The sequence below is a fragment of the Salvelinus alpinus genome, chromosome 5, assembly GCF_045679555.1.
Source record: "Salvelinus alpinus chromosome 5, SLU_Salpinus.1, whole genome shotgun sequence".
NCBI lineage: Eukaryota > Metazoa > Chordata > Actinopteri > Salmoniformes > Salmonidae > Salvelinus > Salvelinus alpinus.
The window spans coordinates 65,488,702-65,513,742 of NC_092090.1; the positions used below are offsets into that span (position 1 = coordinate 65,488,702).

General features: G+C 42.3%; 1 protein-coding gene across 1 annotated transcript in view; it reads left to right on the forward strand.

Annotated features, from left to right (window-relative positions):
- The window catches only part of LOC139576550 (zinc finger matrin-type protein 4-like), a 151,134-nt gene that overhangs the window by 96,683 nt on the left and 29,410 nt on the right, over nt 1–25,041 (forward strand). Inside the window, exon 5 of the mRNA XM_071402764.1 lies at nt 12,748–12,969. Within this exon, the coding sequence (XP_071258865.1) occupies nt 12,748–12,969 (222 nt within the window). The remainder of the gene's footprint in view (nt 1–12,747; nt 12,970–25,041) is intronic.

The window sequence follows — 25,041 nt, forward strand, 5'->3', positions numbered from 1 at the left end:
TTCCCCATTTACGGCACTACTTTTGACCACGGCTCATAGGCTATATTGGACTATATTGAAAATAGGGTGCCATTTGGGACTAAGCCATACTGTAGGCTGCCTCTCAAAATGGAACATTCTCCAGACGTGTTGATCTCTCTGCATTTTCATTTTGTCTGTCATTCACTCTCACCAAATCCACATTTCAACATGTTTAACCTACATCCAGAGGGGCTTTTAGTTCTGTTGTTTACAAAAACAACTTGTCCTGTATTACATGATGAGAAATTGAGATTCTAGCCACTGTACTAAACCCATACCCCACTTCACATACAGTAAACACATGAATGATTTAATATATAACACCTCCATTCTCCTGCAGAATGACAGGACAATCTACAGTATGTGTAGGTTGGAGATGCTAGCTTCTGCACACTTAAATATGCTAGCTGCTGAAATTAATGGATTTATTGAGAACTACTTTTGTGCGCACTACACCCATAGGGCTCTGGTCAAAAGTAGTGCACTATATAGGAAATAGGGTACCATTTGGAAGGCAGAAATGTCCGGAAGATAAATCCACCAGTGCATCAGGAAGCCTGAGCTTATTGATTTCTACATAATGAACATTATTGAAGTGGCCGGGTGCCTCTGTTAATCCTCCCGTCTCCAAGGAAACTGTTGTTTCAGCCTTTCCGCCTTCAGCCAATAACACAAAACACAAAACCCCAGGATCTGCAGCTCTGTTGTTTCAGCCTTTCAGCCTTCAGCCAATAACACCTCACTCTGGCTGCGTCCTGAATGACACACTATTCCTATTCCTATATAGTGCACTACTTTCAACCGACTTTTGGTCGTAGTACTGCACTATATAGGGAAGAGCATTTACCCCAACTAGAGGCGGCCCCCTCAGTTTCATTTGGACATCAGTGAGCCCCCTCAGAAAATAAAATGGTGCTTGACGCCCTCTGGGCGCACACATCCAACCACAGCCACTGCTAGAGCAGCTTATATTCAGGATAGCTTTACTCTAGATTCCCTCTCCTTTTATGGTATGTGTGTGATGAAGTATGACTGTATAAATGATTATGCCCTTTTAGCTGAACTCCCATAGACATGGTTAGTTGTATGGTAATATGTGTGCATAATCACTGACCCATATACTGTTGCTACATGCTTCTTTAGTCTAAGGTTAATCGTTAGCACACTGAGCTGTCCAATTTCCGCCTCTGCTAATGCTGTTTTTGACTCGGGTAGCTCTGAATAAAGGTTAATTCACCATTAGTATTCTTATGTCCCGTAATATCCCAAATGGCTAATCACTTTCTCTGAGCACCGTCGCCAGCTTATATTGAACATTTCTGTCCGGTCTCCAAGCTCCAGCAGGCAATGAGTGAGCAGAATAGTTTGAATGTCATTTCCCTAGAACCACAACAGCATAATGCTGGAATATATGTTCTCTGGATTTGGTTAAGTGCTGCATTCATTCGAGTTAATTGTGAAATCATTTTGAGAAAGCACATTCTGAAGTTTATAACCTTGGGTTTTAGCATCATTACATCTAATGGGAAGGCTTGCTGCTGCACACTTCAGGATGCATTACGGTATATGATCCCAGCAAATGTACCATCTGAACCTGGATGCAGCGCTGTATGGTTTACGCGTAGTAGATTAAAAACCCTTATAGCGGGGCTGTCAAACTCATTCCATGGAAAACCTAGTGTCTGCTGTTTGTATTTTTTTATTCACCCCTAGACAACAATGTGAGGGGAGTTCCTTACTAATTAGTGACCTTAATTCATCAATTAAGTACAAGGGAGGAGTGAAAACCCGTACCGGCTCTGTCTAATATACAGCTGTTGTGTTTGTTTGGTTTGTTTTTCATGGACTGCACAGCTTGCAGTGGTCTCGCCCGCTTGGAAGTGTGTATTGAGAAAATATTTAGTTTTCTTCTGTACGGGGGGATAAGGCAGAGGGGGATAGAAAGCCCTGAAGGGAAGGTTTTGTAGGAACAGATAAATACACGGATTTCAGAACACTTTGATCCTTCTCTTTTTTGATCCAACAGATTCTGAATCTCAACAGATTTCTAACTATTAATTCTGAATAAGACTGCACTGTATATGTGTGCTCTGAATGCTGTTCAATATCCTGTTTTTATATGAAGCAAAAGGTGGTTATTTTCCTATTGGACACTAAAGCTATACCATAAAGAGGATGAAGATATTAGTTGGCCTTTGCTTCAAATGAAATGCAGCATGAGTTTAGCATCCTTAGCCATTTGGGTTATTTGCATACTGTACCTGAAAAATAAATGACAAATTTATTGGTAATTTATTTATATATATTATTATAAATATAAATATATATATATCTCTCTCTCTCTCTCTCTCTTGATACAGTTGAAGTCAGAAGTTTACATACACCTAGGTGGTCATTAAAACTTGTTTTTCAACCACTCCACAAATTTCTTGTTAACAAACTATAGTTTTGGCAAGTCAGTTAGGATATCTAATTTGTGCAAGACACAAGTCATTTTTCCAACAATTGTTTACAGACGGATTATTTCACTTATAATTCACTGTATCACAATTCCAGTGGGTCAGAAGTTTACATACACTAAGTTGACTGTGCCTTTAAACAGCTTGGAAAATTCCAGAAAATTATTTCATGGCTTTAGAAGCTTCTGATATATAGGCTAATTGACATAATTTGAGTCAATTGGAGGTGTACCTGTGGATGTATTTCGTGGCCTACCTTCTAACTCAGTAACTCTTTACTTGACATCATGGGAAAATCAAAAGAAATCAGCCAAGACCTCAGAAAAAAAATTGTAGACCTCCACAAGTCTGGTTCATCCTTGGGAGCAATTTCCAAACGCCTGAAGCTACCACGTTCATCTGTACAAACAATAGTACGCAAGTATAAACACCATGGGACCACGCAGCCATCATACCGCTCAGGAAGGAGACGCGTTCTGTCTCCTAGAGATGAACGTACTTTGGTGCGAAAAGTGCAAATCAATCCCAGTACAAGAGCAAAGGACCTTGTGAAGGTGCTGGAGGAAACAGGCACAAAAGTATCTATATCCACAGTAAAACAAGTCCTATATCGACATAACCCGAAAGGCCACTCAGCAAGGAAGAAGCCACTGCTCCAAAACCACCATAAAAAAGCCAGACTACGGTTTGCAACTGCACATGGGGACAAAGATCGTACTTTTTGGAGAAATGTCCTCTGGTCTGATGAAAAGGGGGGAGGCTTGCAAGCCGAAGAACACCATCGCAACCGTGAAGCACAAGGGTGGCAGCATCATGTTGAGGGGTGCTTTGCTGAAGGAGGGACTGGTGCACTTCACAAAATAGATGGCATCATGTGGACAGAAAATTATGTGGACATATTGAAGCAACATCTCAAGACATCAGTCAGGAAGTTAAAGCTTGGTCGCAAATTAGTCTTCCAAATGGACAATGACCCCAAGCATACTTCCAAAGTTGTGGCAAAATGGCTTAAGGACATCAAAGTCAAGGTATTGGAGTGGCCATCACAAAGCCCTGACCTCAATCCCATAGAACATTTGTGGGCAGGACTGAAAAAGTGTGTGCGAACAAGGAGGCCTACAAACCTGACTCAGTTACACCAGCTCTGTCAGGAGGAATGGGCCAAAATTCACTCAACTTATTGTGGGAAGCTTGTGGAAGGTTACCCGAAACGTTTGACCCAAGTAAAACAATTTAAAGGCAATGCTACCAAATACTAATTGTGAGTGTATGTAAACTTCTGACCAACTGGGAATGTGATGAAAGAAATAAAAGCTGAAAGAAATAATTCTCTCTACTATTATTCTGACATTTCACATTCTTAAAATAAAGTGGTGATCCTAACTGACCTAAGACAGGGAATTTTTACTAGGGTTAAATGTCAGGAATTGTGTAAAACTGAGTTTAAATGTTACTTGATGATAATGAATGACATCCATCAGTTTTGCTCTACTGCTGTCTGATTACAAAAAAAAGGTATTTGACACATTTCCTAAAATGCAAATGTTTTCCCCAGCCACCACTTTTTCAGAGGTGATAACAAATGATATAAAAACTTTAAGTCTCAAATCTAATGACAGTGAGTGTCAGTCTGAGCTGTGTTTACTGCAGAAAGAATTTGAGGAAAGATATGACTGACACTTCCTTTGTTCACACAGGTAAACAAGGTACTGTCGATCCTTCAGAAAATACTCATGTGAATGACTGAAAGATGGAAAGAAAGCAAAGTGGCGAGGGGATGAAGTGGGAAAAAAAGGATGGCAGTATTTCGAGAGAATTTTGACAATTTTATATTAGTTCTTCTGCTTGCCCCCTACCTGCTCCAAATGCACTGCTTCTTTTTTATTGAGTCCCCCTGTTACTTCCCACTCTCATTATATGCTTTCCTTGTTACCTTGCGGCAGTGTGTCCCAAATGGCAGCTGATTCCCTATATAGTGCGCTACTTTTGACCAGGGCCCATGGGGCAAACAAAGCCTCCACCATTAGCCATTATCACAGTCATTTTACTTTAGGTTGCTCTCTGTAGCCCACTGTAATCACAGCAATGAGAATGACAACCCAAAATGCACATCCGAGCCTTATAGCTTACTCTTAATAACCACCAGTCCTGTGTCATCCAGACAACCCATTAATTAAAATAGCAGCCACCTATTTATACCTAAAGTCTTTATCCTCACTGGGGGTGGCCCCAGTCCCATTCATCATTCACCCTTTTTTGGGGTGTGATAACTGTTCTGCATTGTTCTGTGAGAGATCCCAGACTAAATAACTGCACAGCCATCCATTCTCCAGAGCAGAGAGATATGTATAGGTCCTTGGGATTAAAAAAACAAATGGAGAGGAGAAAACAGCAGGCAGAGGAGGGTATAACACCGTTAAGAAGATGGACTCGTGACCTTTGCAGCAAAGGACAGCTACTTTGTTGACTGGCAAAGAGAATACGCTATGGGCCCTGGTCAAAATAAGTGCACTATACAGGGAATAGGGGGAATAGGGTGCCATTTTGGATGACCCTTTGATAGGGTCCTGTTGTCACAGTGGATAGCTTAATTTCCCCCATTGCTTATTTGCATCCAGTAAGCATGAATTATGAAGTTGTTCTAGTAATTTATGAAAATGTAGGATAAATATTCCTATCAAAGGTTTATTAGCATTCTGTGTTTTATTTCCTGCTTCTTAGTCTAACCAGGACTGGAATCAACATACAGTTTCTATACATCACTACTAACTAAGATCACAATAGTAAATGCTTTCTGTCAATTATTCACTCATTGACTAATATCTCTTGTAAATGTTTTCATCTTCACAATAGAGTTACACTTACTGATACAATACTTCCTCATAGAGTTCATTTTAATGCAGGAGCATGCATCTACCTTCAAAATGATCAGAGGCTAAATAAAGAACCACTGCCCTAGATTTGACCGAAAAAATTACTTTATTTATTTTCAGTCCAAAAACTACAACCTTTTCCCTGAGCCTGAATTTGATAGATGTTTTCCCTAAACCTCAGAGCAGCTCAGTCGATACTGTAACATGTCACTGCTGCTGGGGGAGGTTGATATCCGTGGTGTAACAACAAGCAGACACAGTCAAAACCACTCAGGCGCCTTTGCCCAGCGCCTCTGCCCAGGCTGTACATTTTATAGTTCAACTGGTTAGCACATTAGGCTCCTGTCACAAAAATAATAACTGACACATTTTGGCAGTTATTCTTTCCTTCCGAATGGCATTTGACCAAAATGCCAATCTCAGAAGTTATTTGGGTTGTCAAGAGGAAAAGCCGGCCTTGTTGACCCAAAGTGTCATGCAATTCATCTCTCTTGTACACTTGCTACTTAAACTTTAAACCAACCTGAAGAGTCTAATGACAATAATTAGCATTTATGAAATGTGCCTTGGGGATCTGAGTGTTTTTGTTTGGTAGCCTAGTGGGTACTGTAAATGTCACAGCCACAATTATTAATGACATAAAGAGCTGCCCTTTATAAATTATTCAGGAAATGGTTGACAGGACAAATGCTGATAACTTCACAAGCTATGAATATCAGCATGATGATGATACCATGGTAGAAAACAGAGTTTGATTGTAGATTCTTAGCTTCAGCCACCTCCATTATTGATAATGATGAGAAAAAAGACTGTATTAAATAAATAATATTAACACTGAGCTATATTGTATGCAAATGGGGATATTATATTATTTTACACTAACACAACTGCTCAGAGAAATACATTTTATTTAACAAGTAATCTTTTATTTAAAAAATTAAGATCGGTGTCAAAATGATTGGCACCCCTGTTTTCATTACTTTGTGCACCCTCTTCTTGAAGGATAATGGCACTGAGCCTTTTTCTATCATGTTTAGTGAGATTGGAGAACACATTGGGAGGGATCTTAAACCAGAACCTTTGATCTGCACGTATGGACTGCTCTCTTCAATTCAAACCACAGGTTTTCAATTGGGTTCAAGTTAATTGTTGCCAATTAACAATTTCTTTGTGGATTTTGATGTGTGCTTGGGGTTATTGTCTTGCTGGAAGACCCGGCCAAGTTTCAACCTCCTGGCAGAGGCAACCAGGTTTTTGGCTAAAATGTCCTGGTACTTGGAAAAGTTCATGATGCCATTGTACTTAATAAGGGCCCCAGGATCAGTGGAAGCAAAACAAACCCGTAACATCAAAGATCCACCACCATATTTTACAGTAGTTGGTTTTCTTCACATGTATCCTTCTTTCGACGCCAAACCCACTGCTGATTTTTATGGCCAAATGGCTCTATTTCCGTCTCATCTGACAATAACACCTAGTTCTAATCTACGTCCCAATGCCGGTTAGCCGTTTAACTCCTGGCGTTTAAATGTTGGTTATGCTCAATAAAGGCTTTTGTTCTGGCAACCCTTCCAAAGAGCCTATTGGCATGGAGGTGGCGTCTAATTGTACATTTGTAGACCCCAAGGTGCGACTAAGTTTGGTAATTCTCTAACTGTGGCCCTTGGATTTTCCTTTGCTTCTCGAACCATCTTCCTCACTGTGCGTGGGGAAAACATACACATGCATCCTTCTCCAGTGAGTGAGTGAGTGAGTGAGTGAGTGAGTGAGTGAGTGAGTGAGTGAGTGAGTGAGTGAGTGAGTGAGTGAGTGAGTGAGTGAGTGAGTGAGTGAGTGAGTGAGTGAGTGAGTGAGTGAGTGAGTGAGTGAGTGAGTGAGTGAGTGAGCGAGTGAGTGAGAGAGCGTGGTCCTTAAACCCCCCCCCCCAAAAAAAAACCTGCCTCTGTTCCCAGACATAACACTGGGTGTATTCTGCCCCAATGTCATAGGTTAGTCTCTGAAATAAATGTTCAACCTTTCAGGGGGTTGTCTTTCTCTTGCAGGATAATGACGACGTACAGGTGAGTCTACAGTCACATTGTCTCTGAGTGGTGATGGTGTATGCCCAGACTGGTGCCCAACAGTACCCTGAGTAGGCGCTCTGGCTTTCCAAATTTGTAGGTTGCTGCAGTGGATGTTCAGGTGATGGCTCGTAATCATGTTAGGTCTCCAGTAGCTGATCTGGGTTTGTCACTTGACATGCGTCATCTCTGAGGTTGGTTCTTGGCAACAGTTGATCCACGTGTCCTCCGATGTGTGAGCTATCTAGGACACAGGACCTGTTTGTGCGACCACTGTTGCTGGTTTCCACTTTGGACCATTGCAGTAGTTCCGAGCAATAACTCTCTCTCCAGCTCTGAAGCTTCTGTCTTTTGCTTTGCTCCGTCTCTCCACCTGCGCTCTCTGTTGTGTCTGTACAACCTGTTAAGTCTTTGGAGGTCTCACTTTGGTTGTAGCATGTAGCATGGGGGGTGCAACAGGAAGGTGTTTTGGGGTGGGCCAGCTTAGTCTATGTGGACTTGCTGCTAAGGCTCCTCTGGGAAGTCCCATGGGTGTAGTGGCGCTAGCTGAGTTATGTTCCTCATCTTTTGACATGCGGACCATGACTTGGCCTTGTCTTCGATAGCTGCGTCCAAATCTGGCCACCTAAAGTAGCTGCGTGCAATCTCCTTCATTTGCACCATGCCACACTGCCCTGGATGGAGTTCTTCAAGCACCTGCCTTCTCAGTGGTGGCGGTATGATAACTCAAAAGCCCCATAGCAAGCTTCCAGACTAAACTGTGTCACCCTTTCTGGCGAGAAATAACTGGATCGGTGTGGGTCAACTTTTTCACTTGGACGGACGTAACTGGGGCATTTATCACTTCCTCGAAGTAGAAGATTTCAGCCTGAGAGGGCTCAGTGTGTGTGACAGGTAAGATAAACCTTGAGAGGACTCTGCATTGCAGACGGTCCCTGATGCGAAAGTAATTGACCTCTCTGCACCTGATGGCATGATGTATGAGACAACAGCACCAGTACCATAAGGCGATGTGTCACATGCCAACTGTAATATCAAGTTGGGGTAGAAGTGGGTTAGGGCCTCTGACTGAGCTAAGGCTGTTTTCTCTTTCTTTTTTTTTCTTTTTTTTTCTTCTTTTTTTTCTTTTTTATCCCATTTTCTCCCCAATTTTCGTGGTATCCAATCGCTAGTAATTACTACCTTGTCTCATCGCTACAACTCCCGTACGGGCTCGGGAGAGACGAAGGTCGAAAGCCATGCGTCCTCCGAAGCACAACCCAACCAGCCGTACTGCTTCTTAACACAGCGCGCCTCCAACCCGGAAGCCAGCCGCACCAATGTGTCGGAGGAAACACCGTGTACCTGGCCCCCTTGGTTGGCGCGCACTGCGCCCGGCCCGCCACAGGAGTCGCTGGAGCGCGATGAGACAAGGATATCGCTACCGGCCCAACCCTCCCTAACCCGGACGACGCTATGCTAATTGTGCGTCGCCCCACGGACCTCCCGGTCGCGGCCGGCTGCGACAGAGCCTGGGCGCGAACCCAGAGACTCTGGTGGCGCAGTTAGCACTGCGATGCAGTGCCCTAGACCACTGCGCCACCCGGGAGGCCTATGTTTTCTCTTTCTTGAAAGCCTCCTCACATCTGTCCACTTCCAAGGTTTGGTTTTGTTCAAAAGTTAATGTGGTGGCTTTAGCATGTTAGCTAGGTTCGGCATACACTTTGCGTAGCACGCCAGTAGTCCTAAGAATGATTCACGTTCCGTGGGGATGGAGCTTCCGCGACGGCCTTCACCTTTGATGGTGCCTTGTGGAACCCCGAACTGTCAATGACGTGGCCCAGATATTCAACAGGCCGGGAAAACTTGCATTTGTCCTTCTGGACCCTGCGACCGTACTCCTCCAGTCTCTGTAGTGTAGTGTCCAAGTTTCTCAGGTGCTCCTACCCATCTTTGCCAGTGATTAGTAGATCATCGAGGTAACAATGGGAACCTGGTGAGCCTGCTCAGTATCTGTTCCACAGCTCTCTGAAACAAGGCCGGAGCTGAGGTGATTCCAAAAGGAAGCCTCTGGTACCTGTACAGTCCTTTGTGAGTCACTATAGTCCACAGTTCTTGTGACTCTTGGTCACAACATGCGTCTGTAGATAGGCCTGACATAAGTCTATCTTACTGAATTTCTGTTCTCTAGCTAAACCAGAAAAGAGGTTGTCAATGAGGGTGAGTGGATATTTTTCAGCAGTCAGATACGGTTAACGGTAACTTTGAAATCGCCACAGAGTCTGAATGATCCATCTTTTTTCATGACTGGAACGACGAGTGTAGCCCTCTCACTAACATTCACTGGATGTAATACTCCACTCTCGACTAGCCTGTTTGGCTCAGTTTCAACTTATGGTTTCATGGCGTATGGGACAGGTCTAGCTTTGAAGCATTTTGGCTTGCTGTCTGGTTTCATGGTCCTTTAAATGTTATGTTTTTCATACTGCCAAGTTCTCCATTGAACACATCTGCGTGTTTTCTCAATATCCCTTGTAGGTTTGTGTCCTCCAACCATGTGAATGTCCTGCCAGTTTAGTTTGATCTTTTCCAGCCATGTGTGTCCTTGCAAAGCTCGATGGTTGCCTTTCACAATGTAGAGTGGTAGCTTTACCTTCTGTTTGTTGAGCTCCACTGTAACTATCATGCTTCCTCTCACTGGAACAGTCTCACCAGTGTATGTTTTCAGTGTCATCTTCACGGGCTGTGGTGTGAGGTGATGTAGTTTCTCCTTGTGTACGGCCTCAGAGAGAAAAGATACGACTGCTCCAGCGTCCATTCGCATCCCTACTGCTTTTCCATCCAGCAGCGGAGTCATCCAGTATCCATGTCCAGGATTCTTCCCCTTCAGACAGGCTATCACTTTGTTCATCCTCTGTGTGATTTTATGCACTTTCTTTTTGTACTTCCTGAAGTCGCTTTTCCTTTGTTCAGTACTTTTGTTTGATTGTGTATTTTTGTTTTTAAATACACGTTTTTACATGCACCAACACTCCTCTGCTTGGTGACCTGCTTTCCCACAGTGATAGCATGGCTTGCCACCTACTGCGTTGTTAAAAAAATCCATAGACACCTTCTGCTCTTGGCTGCTGTGTGTCTTTATTTGCCATTTCCATTGACGTACTCACTTCTATTGCACTCTGCAATGTTAAGTTGCTCTCAATCAGAAAGCGTTTCTGAATTGCCTCGCTGCGCATTCCACACACTAACCTATCACGTATAGTGTCACTCAGTGATCGCCCAAATTCACAGTGTTTGTTTAACTGTTTCAATACAGCCACAAATTATGAGATTGACTCCCCCTCCTCTTGATTTCTCGTATGAAATCTGAATCTCTCTGCGGTGATCAGTAGTTTGGGAGAATAATGTCCTTTTAAGGTAGCCACAATTTCATCATATGATTTATCACCAGGGTTTTCCTCCCATAACAGTCAAAGATGTTGGCACAACTACTCATTCTTTCATTTCTCTTCAGTCAAAACGTTCTGTGTAAGAACTCCATTGTTTTAACCAGTGCAGACGTTTTCAGTTTTTGCTTCTCACACTTTTTAGACGGTCCCTCACTCCCTGCCTTTTTTTTCTTCTTTTCACTCACAGCGATTACACTTTCTCCCACAGCAAAACTCTTCTTCTCCCTCCAGGCTAGCTACTGTAGCATCACTCTTGACTGGCTTGCTCCATGTTTTCTTTGCGTCTTTCTACAGCAATTATTCGTTTTTTTTACTGAGACTTTCTCCTGAAAATAATGAACACCAATGTGAGAACGTTTCTTCCTCGTCGCCAATTTTGTTGTATAGGACATTGTATTACTTATACAACTAATATAAGGACAGGACGTGAAACAGGAGTAGAAACTAGGGGCTTTAATTAACGCATGTCACAGAACAAAACATTCCAAGCATTCAAATGTACGTAAGCAGGGGGGTGTTTCAGTTTCCCTAAAAGGAGAAACTAGAATCCCAATACACGAGGGACGCACTTCTCTTAGATTATGTGAAAGGAAGCTGAAAGACACAGAGACAATATATGTTAGGAATCAGCATGTCTGTTTGAGTAACACTAAAAGAAAAGAGGGAAAATGCTTTGCCATGTTTATGAAAATGATATCTCTTCTTGAAATTAATATGTTTTGTGGTTCTCCTTTGTTCCCCGGCTCTACTAACATCATCATCATTATCATCCCCCACAAATGATATACATTTCACACTCTTTGATTTTCAACTCCTACAGCCACTTAATTACATGCTGTCATCCCCTTTTCTGCTGCAGCAGTTAATTGCCTGAATTATATGCTGTCTAAAGCAAAGGCTTTGTTATCAACTCATATGTTTCTTTAAGGCCTAGAAGTGACAAAACTGTGAGAAATATAACAGTGCGATTGTAGCCCCTCCAGATCAAAAGCTTTTTCCTACACCACCTTTTCTATTGTTTTCAGTGCCCCAGTTTTTAACTTCCTGATACTATATTTAAACAGCTGGTAGTTTATAATATCAAAGGGGTCTTTGAGTGCTACTTTTTTAAGCTAATATTCTATAGGAATGCTACCAGTTCTATACTGCAGTGTACATATCCATGACCTGCCAGTCTTCACTGTAAAAGTTCTGACTTGAAGATGAGCATGAATTGCTATACTGTAGCATATCATTATTAACAGCATGGCTAAAGAACATGGTGCTGACATTTGTGTTTCTGCACTGCAACTCTGTCCTGACTGGCCATGACGCTCACGAGAGATGCCACTTGGAGATGCTGACTGCCTCACAGTGGTCCGTAATGTGATCTGATGCTTTCTAACGGGACTTTTGTAAATGTTCACTTATGAAGGGTGGGCCAAGTGTTAAAACTGGTTGACTTGATAGCGAAATCCTATGTCGGAAAATGTAGCGCTGCGCGATCTGATGTTTGTTCAGGGTTAATGGTTGCATCCATGCATGAAGGCACATTGTACACAAGAAGTCAACATTAAGTAGAGCAGGGTATTTTTTTCCAGTTGCCAAGTTTGATTTAGGATTTCTTCTTCATGCTTGGGATGGAGTTAACAGCTTGTTATTGGTGGGGGTCGAATAGGAATAGCCAGAGCCAAAGTGATCAGCTCTCATTTCATGTCTCACATTTTGCCTCCTGGCAAGAAAGCTTGTTCCTTTACCAACCTTTGTTTTCTTCCTTAAGTTTTGTTCCTAGGCCTTTTTTTAGCTGACGGATCAACAACAAAAAAACACATCAGTCTGTGTTTTGGTCGAGAGAGTGTTGTCAAACAGCAGAGCAATGTTGATGTGAACTCCCCTGTTTGTGTTTCCTGTTTTTCTGTCCAATCAGAGGCTCCGCCTAGTCCGGTGAAAAGCTCCCCAGAAACGACCCCAGTGACCTCTCCTCGGCAGCGCAGGGACTCGGACCGCTACTGCCAGCTATGCAACGCCTGGTTCAACAATCCGGGCATGGCGCAGCAGCACTACGACGGCAAGAAGCACAAGAAAAACGCGGCTCGCGCCGACCTCCTGGAACAGCTGGGCAAGACCCTGGACATGGGAGAGATGAAAGGTACAGAACAGAACAGGGAAGGCCTGAGGCAGACCAGATAACCTGGCAGAGTCTCTCTCTCTCTCACACATGCGTACACACACACACGTAGCACAGATAACCATGCAGCTCACTGCCTCCTCCCCTCACCCCTACTCCATAACAGCCAGGATTGTTAGTTACTGTTGCCTCTGTGTGTAGTAACATTATATAAGTGTATGTGTAGTAACATTGTTATATGTAATAACACAGGAAGAGATGACAAGGTGTTATGTAAGAAGATAGGACACTGTCTGCTAGTGATAGGGGAAAAAATCGAGACAGTTACATATCGGATATTATTTTTGACGATATATCGTATCGTATTGTTTTGACAATTTTGCAGTATTATTCGTGTGCTATTTGGCTGTATCTGCACCAAAACTCCAGTATTTTTCCTTCATAGCTTGTTCTCCATCTTATTTTTAAATAGGGAGCTGGGTCTCCTGTGTGGCACAGAGGTCTAAGGCACTGCATCGCAGTGTTGCGGCATCATTTCAGCCTGGGGTTCAATCACCGGCCGTGACCGGGAGTCCCAAAGGGAGGCGAACAATTGGCCAAGCATCGTCCTGGTTAGGGGAGGGTTTGGCCGGGGGGGCTATACTTGAATCATCACGTTCCTCCACCCTGACTTCGGTCGTCAGTTGAACAGTATTTCCTCCAACACATTGGTGCAGCTGGCTTCCGGGTTAAGCGAGCAGGTGTAGAAGTGCGGCTTGACAGGTCGTGTTTCGTAGGACGGATGACTCGACCTTCGCCTCTTCCGAGCCTGTTGGGGAGTTGCAGTGATGAGAGAGGATCTTAATCACAAAATTGGGGAGAAAAGGGGGTAAAAATTACAAAAAAAATATTAAATCAAATTAAATTGGGAGCCAATTTGTTTTCAGCTCTTTTATTTCCATAATTTATCAAAACTCGTTTTCTCATGGCTCGCTCTTGTCCCTCTGCAGCAGACATTTGGTGAGCAATATTTTTGGATCATCGAAGTGCAATAAAATCACATTATCAAATCGTAATACAGATAGAATCATGAGAATTGCAATACATATCGTATCAGCACCTAAGTATCGTGATAAGTATTGTGATAATATCGTATTGTGAGGTCCCTGGCGATTCCCAGCCCTACTGTCTACTAGAGTTCATCCAGTATGAAGAAATATGCATGTACACTACTGTATGTGCAGTATGAGATGTTTAAAGCCTTGGAAGTAGGCCTAGGGGAAATACAAGACACAAATGAACTTTTCAGTTTTGTATTCCTCATGTAATAGATAATATATCAGTATCAGCAAAATGTAATGCAAAACTACTTTTGGAAAAACTGACTCACCATTTGTGATACCCATATCTTGAGATAGCACAGCATATGTCAAGATGGGGTCAATATGTAATATATATTCATTTGTACACTTCATGGCATTTGTTACGCTCGTTAGTATGGCATTATCAGTTATTAAATGGGGGGCTAAGGAGGTCCACTATCCTCTGATGTTAATGTGAGACTTCTATTTCTCTGGCTGTGTTGCATGCATCCCTCTTGACTTGGCTAGTGTCTGCTTCTACGCCAACCAGAGAGAGCTACAGTGGAGAGGCTCAGCGTCTCTTAAGTACCAGGACACGACTAGCCTATTTCGGGCTGTTAAGTTTGGAGTGGGGAGGGGGAATGGTGCTCTCTTTCTCTCTTATTGTCTCCTACCCACAATATGTCAATAACAATTACAGAATATTATTCCAGCAGGCTGCTGCAGTGCTGTGGGACCCAGAGGGTTGTAAAGTTAAGTAGTGCATGAGCAGACATAATGTGGGATGTCTCTTTGGTCATGTCTGATTGGAGATGTAGCTTAGCCTCCTTCACTCCTGGTCTTATTTAGGTTGGCTCTGCGTTGCCGGGGACCTGCACTGTGCCATCCAATCAGTGAGATGTACTGTATGTCTCTTCAGTCACATCTGATTGGAGATGTACTCTAGGCCTGGTTGATACTTATGGCTGATTGGTTGGCTCTGCTTTGTAAGGGACGAACGGGGAGGCACCGTGCTGCCCAGTCACATCTGATTGAAGATAAAGCCTAGTCTAAGTCCTACTCCTAACTCCCAGGCTGGTTATTTCTACTTAGGGCTGGTTGATGGGCTCTGCATTGCCACTAATGAATTGGGAGGCTTCACCTGCACCTTCTCAGGGATAGCTGCATTTTTTTAGGAAGGTTTTACTTGCAATGACTGTGATCTGTTGTTGTCTTAGCTACCTTAGTTGAATGCACTCACTAACTGACCTAAATGTAAAATGCACTGTTTTGTCCAATCACTGAGATGTATGAGGAGGAATGTACACACTTCTTACAATTTTATTCCATGTTTCACGTGCCACATTTCCTTTGAGGATTTACCCCAGTGTTTTACCCAAAAGCTTAGACTGTCCGTTTTCTATCTAATGCGGGTTGGCACCCGTATCTCACTGGGCCAAAGCTCCGGCAAACCTGCTCTAACTGGGAGCCAAGGCAACGCTCTGGGTACTTATCAGCTAGCCTTTACATAACAATGGCTAGGTGTGAACTTGAACACCTTCTCACAAACCAACAGTCTTGAATGATGCGGAGGTTGTTGGTTCTGCTCGCCACAAGTCTTTAGAGTCACTCTCCTGACAGAAACACAATAACACTAGACATATATTAACATAAAACACTGGTGGCCCACTGGTGTGGGGGTAAGTCCCAATGGAAAAGCACCAAAATAGTACTTTGTCATCATGTATTATGCCCTGTTTTGGGTCATTTAAAGTTATTGATGGAGATTCATGAATATTCACGCTTGATGTTAACTTGAGTCTTTGCCGACTCGACACTTTGAACTGCGTGATCGTTTCAAGTTAAGTATAATGCCTCGTACTTCCCCTAAAACAGTGCTCGTTTTTCAGACGGTCCCGCCCCTGAATATCTCTTGAATGCTTCCTCCCAGACAGGCTCCGCTTACGGACTGAGGACTTGCCTATTCTCTGTGAAATAGATGAGCCATAACTCAAAGCCAGAGTGTTTCGCCAACGTCACTATAGTCATTATGGGTGGCTGGAAATGGCAGCATGGAGATGCAGTATTCAGCACTCACAGTCTAATGAGCGTTTCTCTCCGGCGATTATCAATTAGTAATGAAGTGGCAAATCATCCTAACAGGCAGGACTAGCATTGTGTGGATGGGGATGGAGAGGGAAGGGGGAGCAGGGGCAGCCAGGGCACAGTGCAGCGGGCAGGGATAGGCTGGGCTGCTTAATTCATAGGACTGCAGAGCTGTGCTGGCAGGCCTATCTTTCACACAAAGAGTTACTACCTAGAGCACTTCTACTATTTCCTCTTTTCTCTCTGTCTCTGTGACCCCGGCTTGCCGCCGAATGAAATAGCACTTCTATTTGATTTATTTATTTATTTTTCTCAGTCTTTCTTCGTTTTTGTCCTGTTCTTGCGCACGGTGTTCTGTGATGTTGGATGGCTATTAAACAAACAGCTGTAGATGGATATCTGGTGGTTCTGACTGAAGGTTTTCAAGCAGGTGATGAAATATTCCTTGAATACCTATTGAGAGGTGATTTTCATTTGAGCGATTCCTGTACATCGGTGGTTATACAGCACAGTAGTGGTGTTGTTTCTGAGAAGGGAGTGTGTGAGAGCATTCTGCCGTGTATATTCTATGTCCCAAATGGCACCTTATTCCCTTTATAGTGCACTACTTTTGACCAGCCCATTAGTACTCTGTGCTGTGTACTGTAAAGGAGGACCCTCCAGGAGAGGACCTGCCCACCTCCCACACTCCTCCATCTGTGCTCCCATTTCACCCTCTGTTTGTTACCCATCCTAAACCCTACTAACCTCACTCTATGATCCTCTGGGTTCAGCCATGTGCTCTGGGTTTCAGATTTCCCTACAGAGCTGAGACTTCATGGAGCTTTGTAGAGCTATGCTAGCTACTGCACTGCCTGCCTCTAAAGCAGGGATTAATCCCCCCAACCAAAAAAATACTGTTGCGAGTTAGAATAGTAGAATACACAAGGTGCAATTTCGAAAATTGGTTGTGCATCAGAAGTTTTTCTCATGTTATGTACGTCACTGATAGTAGGTCAATTAGCCCATGTCAGCTAACATTTTTTAGATTGATAAGTTAGTTTTGCGGCCAGCTATCTAAACTTGTTATGATTGTCGAATTGCATGCTGTGGGGCCGCCATTGATTTTGTTAGTCAGTCTCACTCAGATATAATATTAAAAATGGCAAACGTTCATCTCCACCCTATGGAAAAATGTGTAGAATTACAGCAAATTTGTTATAAAAGTGCAAAATCTTCTCTCCGCCCCATGGCAAAATGTGTAGAATTGCAGCAAACTTGCTTTAAAACGTAAAAACATTCTCTCCGCTTCCAAGAGTGGGGCCACTAAAATGTTTACCCATCAATGTTGCCCACCCCTTTTCTAAAGGATGTGTGTAAATGTTTCATAGCTAGCTACCTGTAAACACTATACAGCACCATAAAGTGGTCTAGGCTATATCATAGGAGTTTGTGTAATCTGTATGTTTCATAGCTAGCTATACCTGCATACGAGGCCCTCTCCTCCACTAGGAGCTGAAAGGAAATACTATACCTGCATACAGTACCTCAAAGTGGTCTATACCATAGGGACTTATGTTATCTGATTGTGCTGTACGGCGTGGAGTGTAAACTTGACTGTATAGGACATCAGCGTATTGATTGTATAACGTCAAGGATTTAACCTTTAGAGGACTTGACAAGGTAGAACCTATTGACTCATTTTGTATGTCCCAAATGGCACCCTATTCCCTATATAGTGCACTACTTTTGACCAGAGGCGTATGGGCCCTGGTTGAAAGTAGTGCACTATATAGGGAATAGGGTGTCATTTGGGACAAAATACACATCACCTCCATATATCAATTAAAGCATTGTAGGGAAAATGTAAACAAGATCCAAGACAGTCCAACCTATTCCAGTTAGTTCATGATGTACAATAGGCAACTTTCCCCCTGAATTCCTGCAGTCTATTTTAGGGAATTTAGGGTGCTCTTTTTCTTTATGAAGTCATTTTTGGAAGATACAGAAGATGATGAACAGTGCGAGTCGCATTCCAGAACAGGTTTCCCTGGTAAAAGAGCAACATCTTTTCCTATTGTTATTATTGTAATCTAAAACATAAATATAGATTGTACATATAAGTTATTATTTTCCTTCTAAGAAAGAACGACTTCGTTCTTATCATTCTTACTGTTATCATCTAAAATGTTTAAAAAGCTTTGGGTTACCGAGGAGGTGCATTAGCTACATTCAATCTGAATATAATAGTGTTTGTTGCTGTGAGATTCTGTGCCCGAAGTGTTGGACCACTGACTGAGTCTGAGAGACATTGTTCTATCTAGACTGGAGCACTGCAGTCATTTATAACAAGAGAGAGCGAGAAGAGGAGAGTGTGCCATTTTCTTCTTTCCAGTGCACAGGCAGATAATGGCAGTTCTCCTGGGGGCTTCCTCAGTGTAAGCTTGCTAACGCTGTGGACTGATGACACACATAGAATTGCTCTTGCTTTTATCTTCCGTCTTTTTTTTCTCTCCCTCCATCCACACTCATCATGTCACTGAGTCTGGGTGTGTCCCAAATGGCACCCTATTCCCTATTTAGTGCACCACTTTTGAACAGGGCCCATAAAAGTAGTGCACTATAATAGGGAATAGGGGTACTATTTCAGACACATCCTGAGACTGCACTGCAACCCAGACCATTTTGTTGTAACTAACACTGTGTAAGGAGATTTAATCTTCTCTATGTCTCGTTTGCTTAGTCTATAACAGAACTGCTTACTGAGCAGAAAGGAGGACTGGACTGGTTTATCATGGTGATGCTGGGCCCTTAGCTTTGTCTGTCATAGAACCAATACTCATCAAAATGAAAAATAGGGGCCAGCACTCACTTGATTCATTTGTACTTGAAGTTTGTTATGTTTTTAATATTCTTTAAAAAAGATAAGACAAACCTGCACACTGCTATTTTATCACTTTCCCAGTGCGTCAGAAGCTTACATACACTCAATTAGTATTTGGTAGCATTACCTTTAAATTGTTTAACTTGGGTCAAACCTTTCCGGTAGCCTTTTACAAGCTTCCCACAATACGTTGGGTGAATTTTGGCCCATTCCTTCTGACAGAGCTGTTGTAACTGAATCAGGTTTGTAGGCCTCCTTGCTCGCACATGCTTTTTCAGTCCTGCCTACAAATGTTCTATAGGATTGAGGTCAGGGCTTTGTGATGGCCACTCCAATACCTTGACTTTGTTGTCCATAATCCATTTTGCCACAACTTTGGAAGTATGCTTGGGGTCATTGTCCATTTGGAAGACCCATTTGCAACCAAGCTTTAACTTCCTGACTGATGTCTTGAGATGTTGCTTCAATATATCCACATAATTTTCTTACCTCATGATACCATCTATTTTGTGAAGTGCACCAGTCTCTCCTGCAGCAAAGCACCCCCACAACATGATGCTGCCACCCCTGTGCTTCACGGTTGGGATGGTGTTCTTCGGCTTGCAAGCCTCCCCCTTTTTCCTACAAACATAACGATGGTCATTATGGCGAAACAGTTTCATCAGACCAGAGGACATTTCTCCAAAAAGTACGATCTTTGTACCCATGTCCAGTTGCAAACTGTAGTCTGGCTTTTTTATGGCGGTTTTGGAGCAGTGGATTCTTCTTTGCTGAGTGGCCTTTCAGGTTATGTTGATATAGGACTCGTTTTACTGTGGATATAGATACTTTTGTACCTGTTTGCTCCAGCATCTTCACAAGGTCCTTCGCTGTTGTACTGGGATTGATTTGCACTTTTCACACCAAAGTACGTTCATCTCTAGGAGACAGAACGCGTCTCCTTCCTGAGCGGTATGACGGCTGCGTGGTCCCATGGTGTTTATACTTGCGTACTATTGTTTGTACAGATAAACATGATACCTTCAGCCGTTTGGAAATTGCTCCCAAGGATGAACCAAACTTATGGAGGTCTACCATTCTTTTTCTGAGGTCTTGGCTGATTTCTTTTTATTTTCCCATGATGTCAAGCAAAGAGGCACTGAGTTTGAAGGTAGGCCTTGAAATACGTCAGGTACCTCTCCAATTTACTCAATTGATGTCAATTAGCCTATCAGAAGCTTCTAAATCTATTACATCATTTTCTGGACTTTTCCAAGCTGTTAAAAGGCACAGTCAACTCAGTGTTTGTAAACTTCTGACCCACTGGAATTGTGATACAGTGAATTATAAGTTAAATAATCTGTCTGTAAACAATTGTTGGAAAAATGACTTGTGTCGTGCATAAAGTAGATGTCCTAACCGACTTGCCAAAACTATAGTTTGTTAACAAGACATTTGTGGAGTGGTTGAAAAACGAGTTTTAATGACGCCAACCTAAGTGAATGTAAACTTCAGACTTCAACTGCATTTTCTTAAAACTACATTGTTGGTTATTAAGGGCTTGTAAGCATTTCATTGTAAGGTCGACCTACACCTGTTGTATTTGGAGCATGTGACAAATACAATTTGATTTGATTTGATACCATTCCATTCACTCCAGCCATTAAACTCCATTCCAGCCATTATCATAAGCTGACCTCCCCTCAGCATCCTCCACTGGTGTCTATACTGTATATGGATTTTTATTTTTATTTTTTTATGATGTTTTTATCCTGCACTGTACCCAATGATTTATGAAAATGTACCTGCTACTGTAGGTTGATGTCCTCGTTGTGGTTTTACAGATGTTTTTAATACGTTTTATGTACACACTTTATTTGAATATTTTTTAAATGAACATTGTTATATTTGTTAACACATTTTTATTTTCCTTGACTCCAACCCTATTTCGATGTACTGAATGGATGTGGGTGGAACAATGTCTACAAATGGGTGCAAATTACAAACACTCAAACCAAATCTCTGACGAAGGCCTTGAGGCCGATATGTAAAGCTTAATAAAGAACAGTAATACTAGGAAGAGCAGTGTGCGGGTTTCTCTTTTCTTTCTTGTTATTTCCTTGTTATCATGCACCTGAAGCAAATATAGTTCAGATGTGCGAGTGCCTTTTTGAATGATCTTTAACAAGCAACATATCCTAACAGAGCACACACTGCAAATGGCTTCTAGCAAACTTTCATTGAGCACGTTAAGTTAAGACCGAGTTGGACCCCAGGAAGACTAGCTCTCATCATGGCATCAGCTAATGGGAATCCAAAATGAAGAATAAAGACTAAAGCACATTCTCTCCCATCATCCTGAGAGAACCACTGCTGCCATGCCATCTCTTGTCCTCTCATCATGTCAATCAAGTCCCTCCAGATCCCACGTCCAAGCAGCTGCATGCAGATCTAATGCAATCTGATATGATTAGGGCTGTTACGGTGATGATATTACCGCCACACCGGTGGTCACGAGTCATGACTGCAGTCAAATTCCACGTCATGGTAACTAGGCTTCTCCAAGCTCCGATGCTGCTGATGGTCATTAGTAACCTACCAAACTTGCTAACTGCCTGGTACTCAGCACTCTATTGTCCCTCTAATCACTCTGACATCAATGTAAATGTCATCGAAAATCAAATAAAACACTTCATGAGAGCACATGAGCTCATGTTGCGCAACATTTCGAAAGGCTACGCAATAGTGTGAGAAAACATAGTTTTGATGGGCTCTATTAAAAAGAGGAGGATCCCATCAGCTTTCTAAAGGCTAGGCCTACTATATTTACTTCTCAACTTCCCTAATATTAAGCACATTACTTCGCTTTACGACAGGAGTATAGCCTACCTGGCAGGCATGAAAATGAACCAAGGAAAATGTGTCCTCCATTCTCTATTTAAGTGCATAGATTACATGTATTTTTCCCCCTGCCCCTGATCCGAGACAGGTGCATGATAATGGTCAATTTTAAGTCAAAACTATTTTCACACATATATTTTTTTGTATATGTAAAGACAAGATTAAATTACAAATAGTCTGATGGGTGACAATATTATCACTTGTGAATGATGCCCAGCTTGTGCAGTAAGGCAAGAAACAGCACATGCCTTTTTGTCTCTCGAATTTTTCAAATCATAGTCGTACACCTCATGTAGCCTAGCCCATAGGCCTATATGTTTTAATAAGGTTTGTATCACACCTAAAGAGGCCAAATAACATCTTAGAATTAATCCGCTTTATAATCGGTGTAGAGCCTAATTGACATACATAGGCGGCGCGTGACTTTCAAGTTTGAGGAAGATCATTTTCACCACAAAAAAAGGCACCTTTATAATAAATCATCACTTTTGAAAACAGTGTTTTCCTGCTAATTGATTGTATTTTGGAACATTTGTGCTTATAGTCTACAGCCGTGTTCGCATTTTTGCGCTTATGATGTGAAGAAATAGCCTAATAGTTTATCAACATTTTTAGCCAAATGTTCTGATCTGTTGCATCAGCCTCATTGCTTTTAAAACGTTTTTTGAGTGGTTGTATTAATTTAGGATCTATCGCATCCCACAACAGTCCCAAATTATGTTTGGAATATTTATTTATAATAGGTTAACTTTTGTACAATGGGGGTTAGTGGATTGACGTAGGCTAGTGCTTTTGTTGTTCGTTAGGTCTACTTATCTTGTTGGCTGATGAATAGTAAATGTGGACACTTCTTCTAACATCTTCAATATGTGCTTCAGAATTCGATAAGACGGACATGCACAGTTGTGTCCCTGATGTGTCTGTCTTCACTTGTAGCCTACTTTACAGCTGAGATGCCTGTGAGAAGGACACAATCACGTGACGGGCATTGGCTAATAAGAATTGAGATATACAGTATGTGAGTGAGAGGTGCTTCAGAGCACGGCGATTGGCAGCCGGCAGAAGGGAATTATAATAATTATATTCAGCCCAAGGGCACTACGGCCACACAAGGGGGATGCCATTGGGAAATTCGAGGCCTGGTGAGAAAATTATCAAGTGCTTATCAAATTGTGAGTGAGAGACTGATGAAGTGTGTGCAGCCTGTGCAAGAAACAAAGCAGAGCTCATTCCTTTCATGCAACTTTTTTCAAATCATCATTAGAGTCGCATCATGCAGCCTCAGAATGTATTAAACATCTAAACATACAGCCCAACATTTGTATCACAACTAAAGTTGCATAAATAACTAAATTAAGTGTATAGGAGGAACTGTTTCTTTGTTAACCACTCAACACAGAATGTGCACACTCCCTCTGAAATCGGTTGGAGAAAATATCCTTTCTATTTTATTCAGCTATGTTCAATTGTATTCTTCATACTATAAAATAATATAAAATAATGCCACGGAATTCTAAGCAAATCTTGTCTGCTAAATGAACTAGTGTATCCCACAGCCATTTGGCATAGCCAGATCAAGGCCTAACATAATGTCAGAGTATGCTATTCTGTTCTTCTGAAATAGACAAAAATAAATCATGGATTTATTGTGATGGTGTAGGCTATATTATATTGATTTATTATACTTTTTAAAATGTAGATGTTCCAAAGGTATGCATCTGTGGCTTGTAGGCTTTGTGGGAAGCCAGGAGAAGCCAGCATTATTAGTCAAGCCAGAATTATTAGTCAATTACCGTGAGACTGGCAGTTATTTGCTTGACAATCACCGGCTGACAACATTTCTTGACCGCCTCAGCCCTAGATATGATTGCATCAGTGAATATGACTATATCGCTCCAAAGTGTTTAATTTGCCCCCTAGCCAGTCCTGTCAATCAGGCCACGGCTAGAAGACAAATTGTGTTTCTCTGGACTCCATCCCAGCATCGTTAATTGGAGGGATGCGTCCGGGAGATGTAAATTGGCACGTCCTCTCTAACAGCTTCAGCAGCTTCCTCCCGAGGCCCTGCAATCACAATTCACAAGCCATTCTTCTTGTCTGTGTGCTTCCATTCCCACTCCCTCCTGACCCTAAAATAGATGTATTACTGCCATTTACTGCCTTAATGGCAGGCTCAGAGACTGGCAAATTACACAGAGATGGTCAAGCTCCTCTCCAAGAGGGCACAGGTTGAAGGAAGCTCTGTTCTTTGTTCTAGTTATCGTATATTTCATCAGAGGAGGAGGAGAGGCAAATCAATATGCAGACAACCGGGAGACTGGGAGATTACACAAACCCATCAGTGTAACAATGACACCCATTTACACTCAATTTATTTCCCATCGTTTTGGTGTACTGTTTTTTGAGAGATTGCAATCTTATCTGCCACATGATTCACTGAACAAGATTGCTTTTAACAAGGATTTTATTTCAACACTTCAACACTGGATTGTTTAAAGATGGGTGAATTAGATAGATGGGGGATTTTTAGAGCAACAGGGGGAAGTGTGTTTACACTGCAGGCTTTATACACATTATTTGGAATTTCCCTGTTGAAGACATGTTTGTCGAAATACGTCGGTGGTAAGGCATTTTTTGTTGTTGCAGGCTTTCAGTTTTAATTGTATATATAACCCAGAACGTATTTTGTTCTCAGCATTTCCTTATCCATTAACACAATCCTTGCCAACTAGTTTGAGGTTTCTTCAGGTTTCTTGCGATCACACAAGTGAGGGATGTTTTTCATTACGAGTTCAGTTTTATAAACCCATTAAATATGATACAGCCAAGAAGCTGACTGTAGTTTTGCACTATTGGGCCATTTGGCATGAGCTAAGCGGTGTCCCTTGCCTTTTTTATATTTCAGAGGAAGCATATGCTGTTTCAGCTCTCGGGTGCTTTGCTGCAGTCAGAGCTGCACTGTAGCTGTCGCTGAGCACGAGATGCACCATCTGAGTGGGGCAGATGGCTCGTGGTTAATTTAGCATGAAGCATGGACCCTCACCACCTTCCTATGTTCATAAACAATCCACGCAGATGATCACGCTGTTGATCAATCACTCTCTCTGGTTGCCGGGACAATATCTCTCAATTAGCAATTAAGACAATGTAAGCTGTGGCTGGAATAGGAAGTCGAGTGACTCAATTGAGCATTTACATAAGATA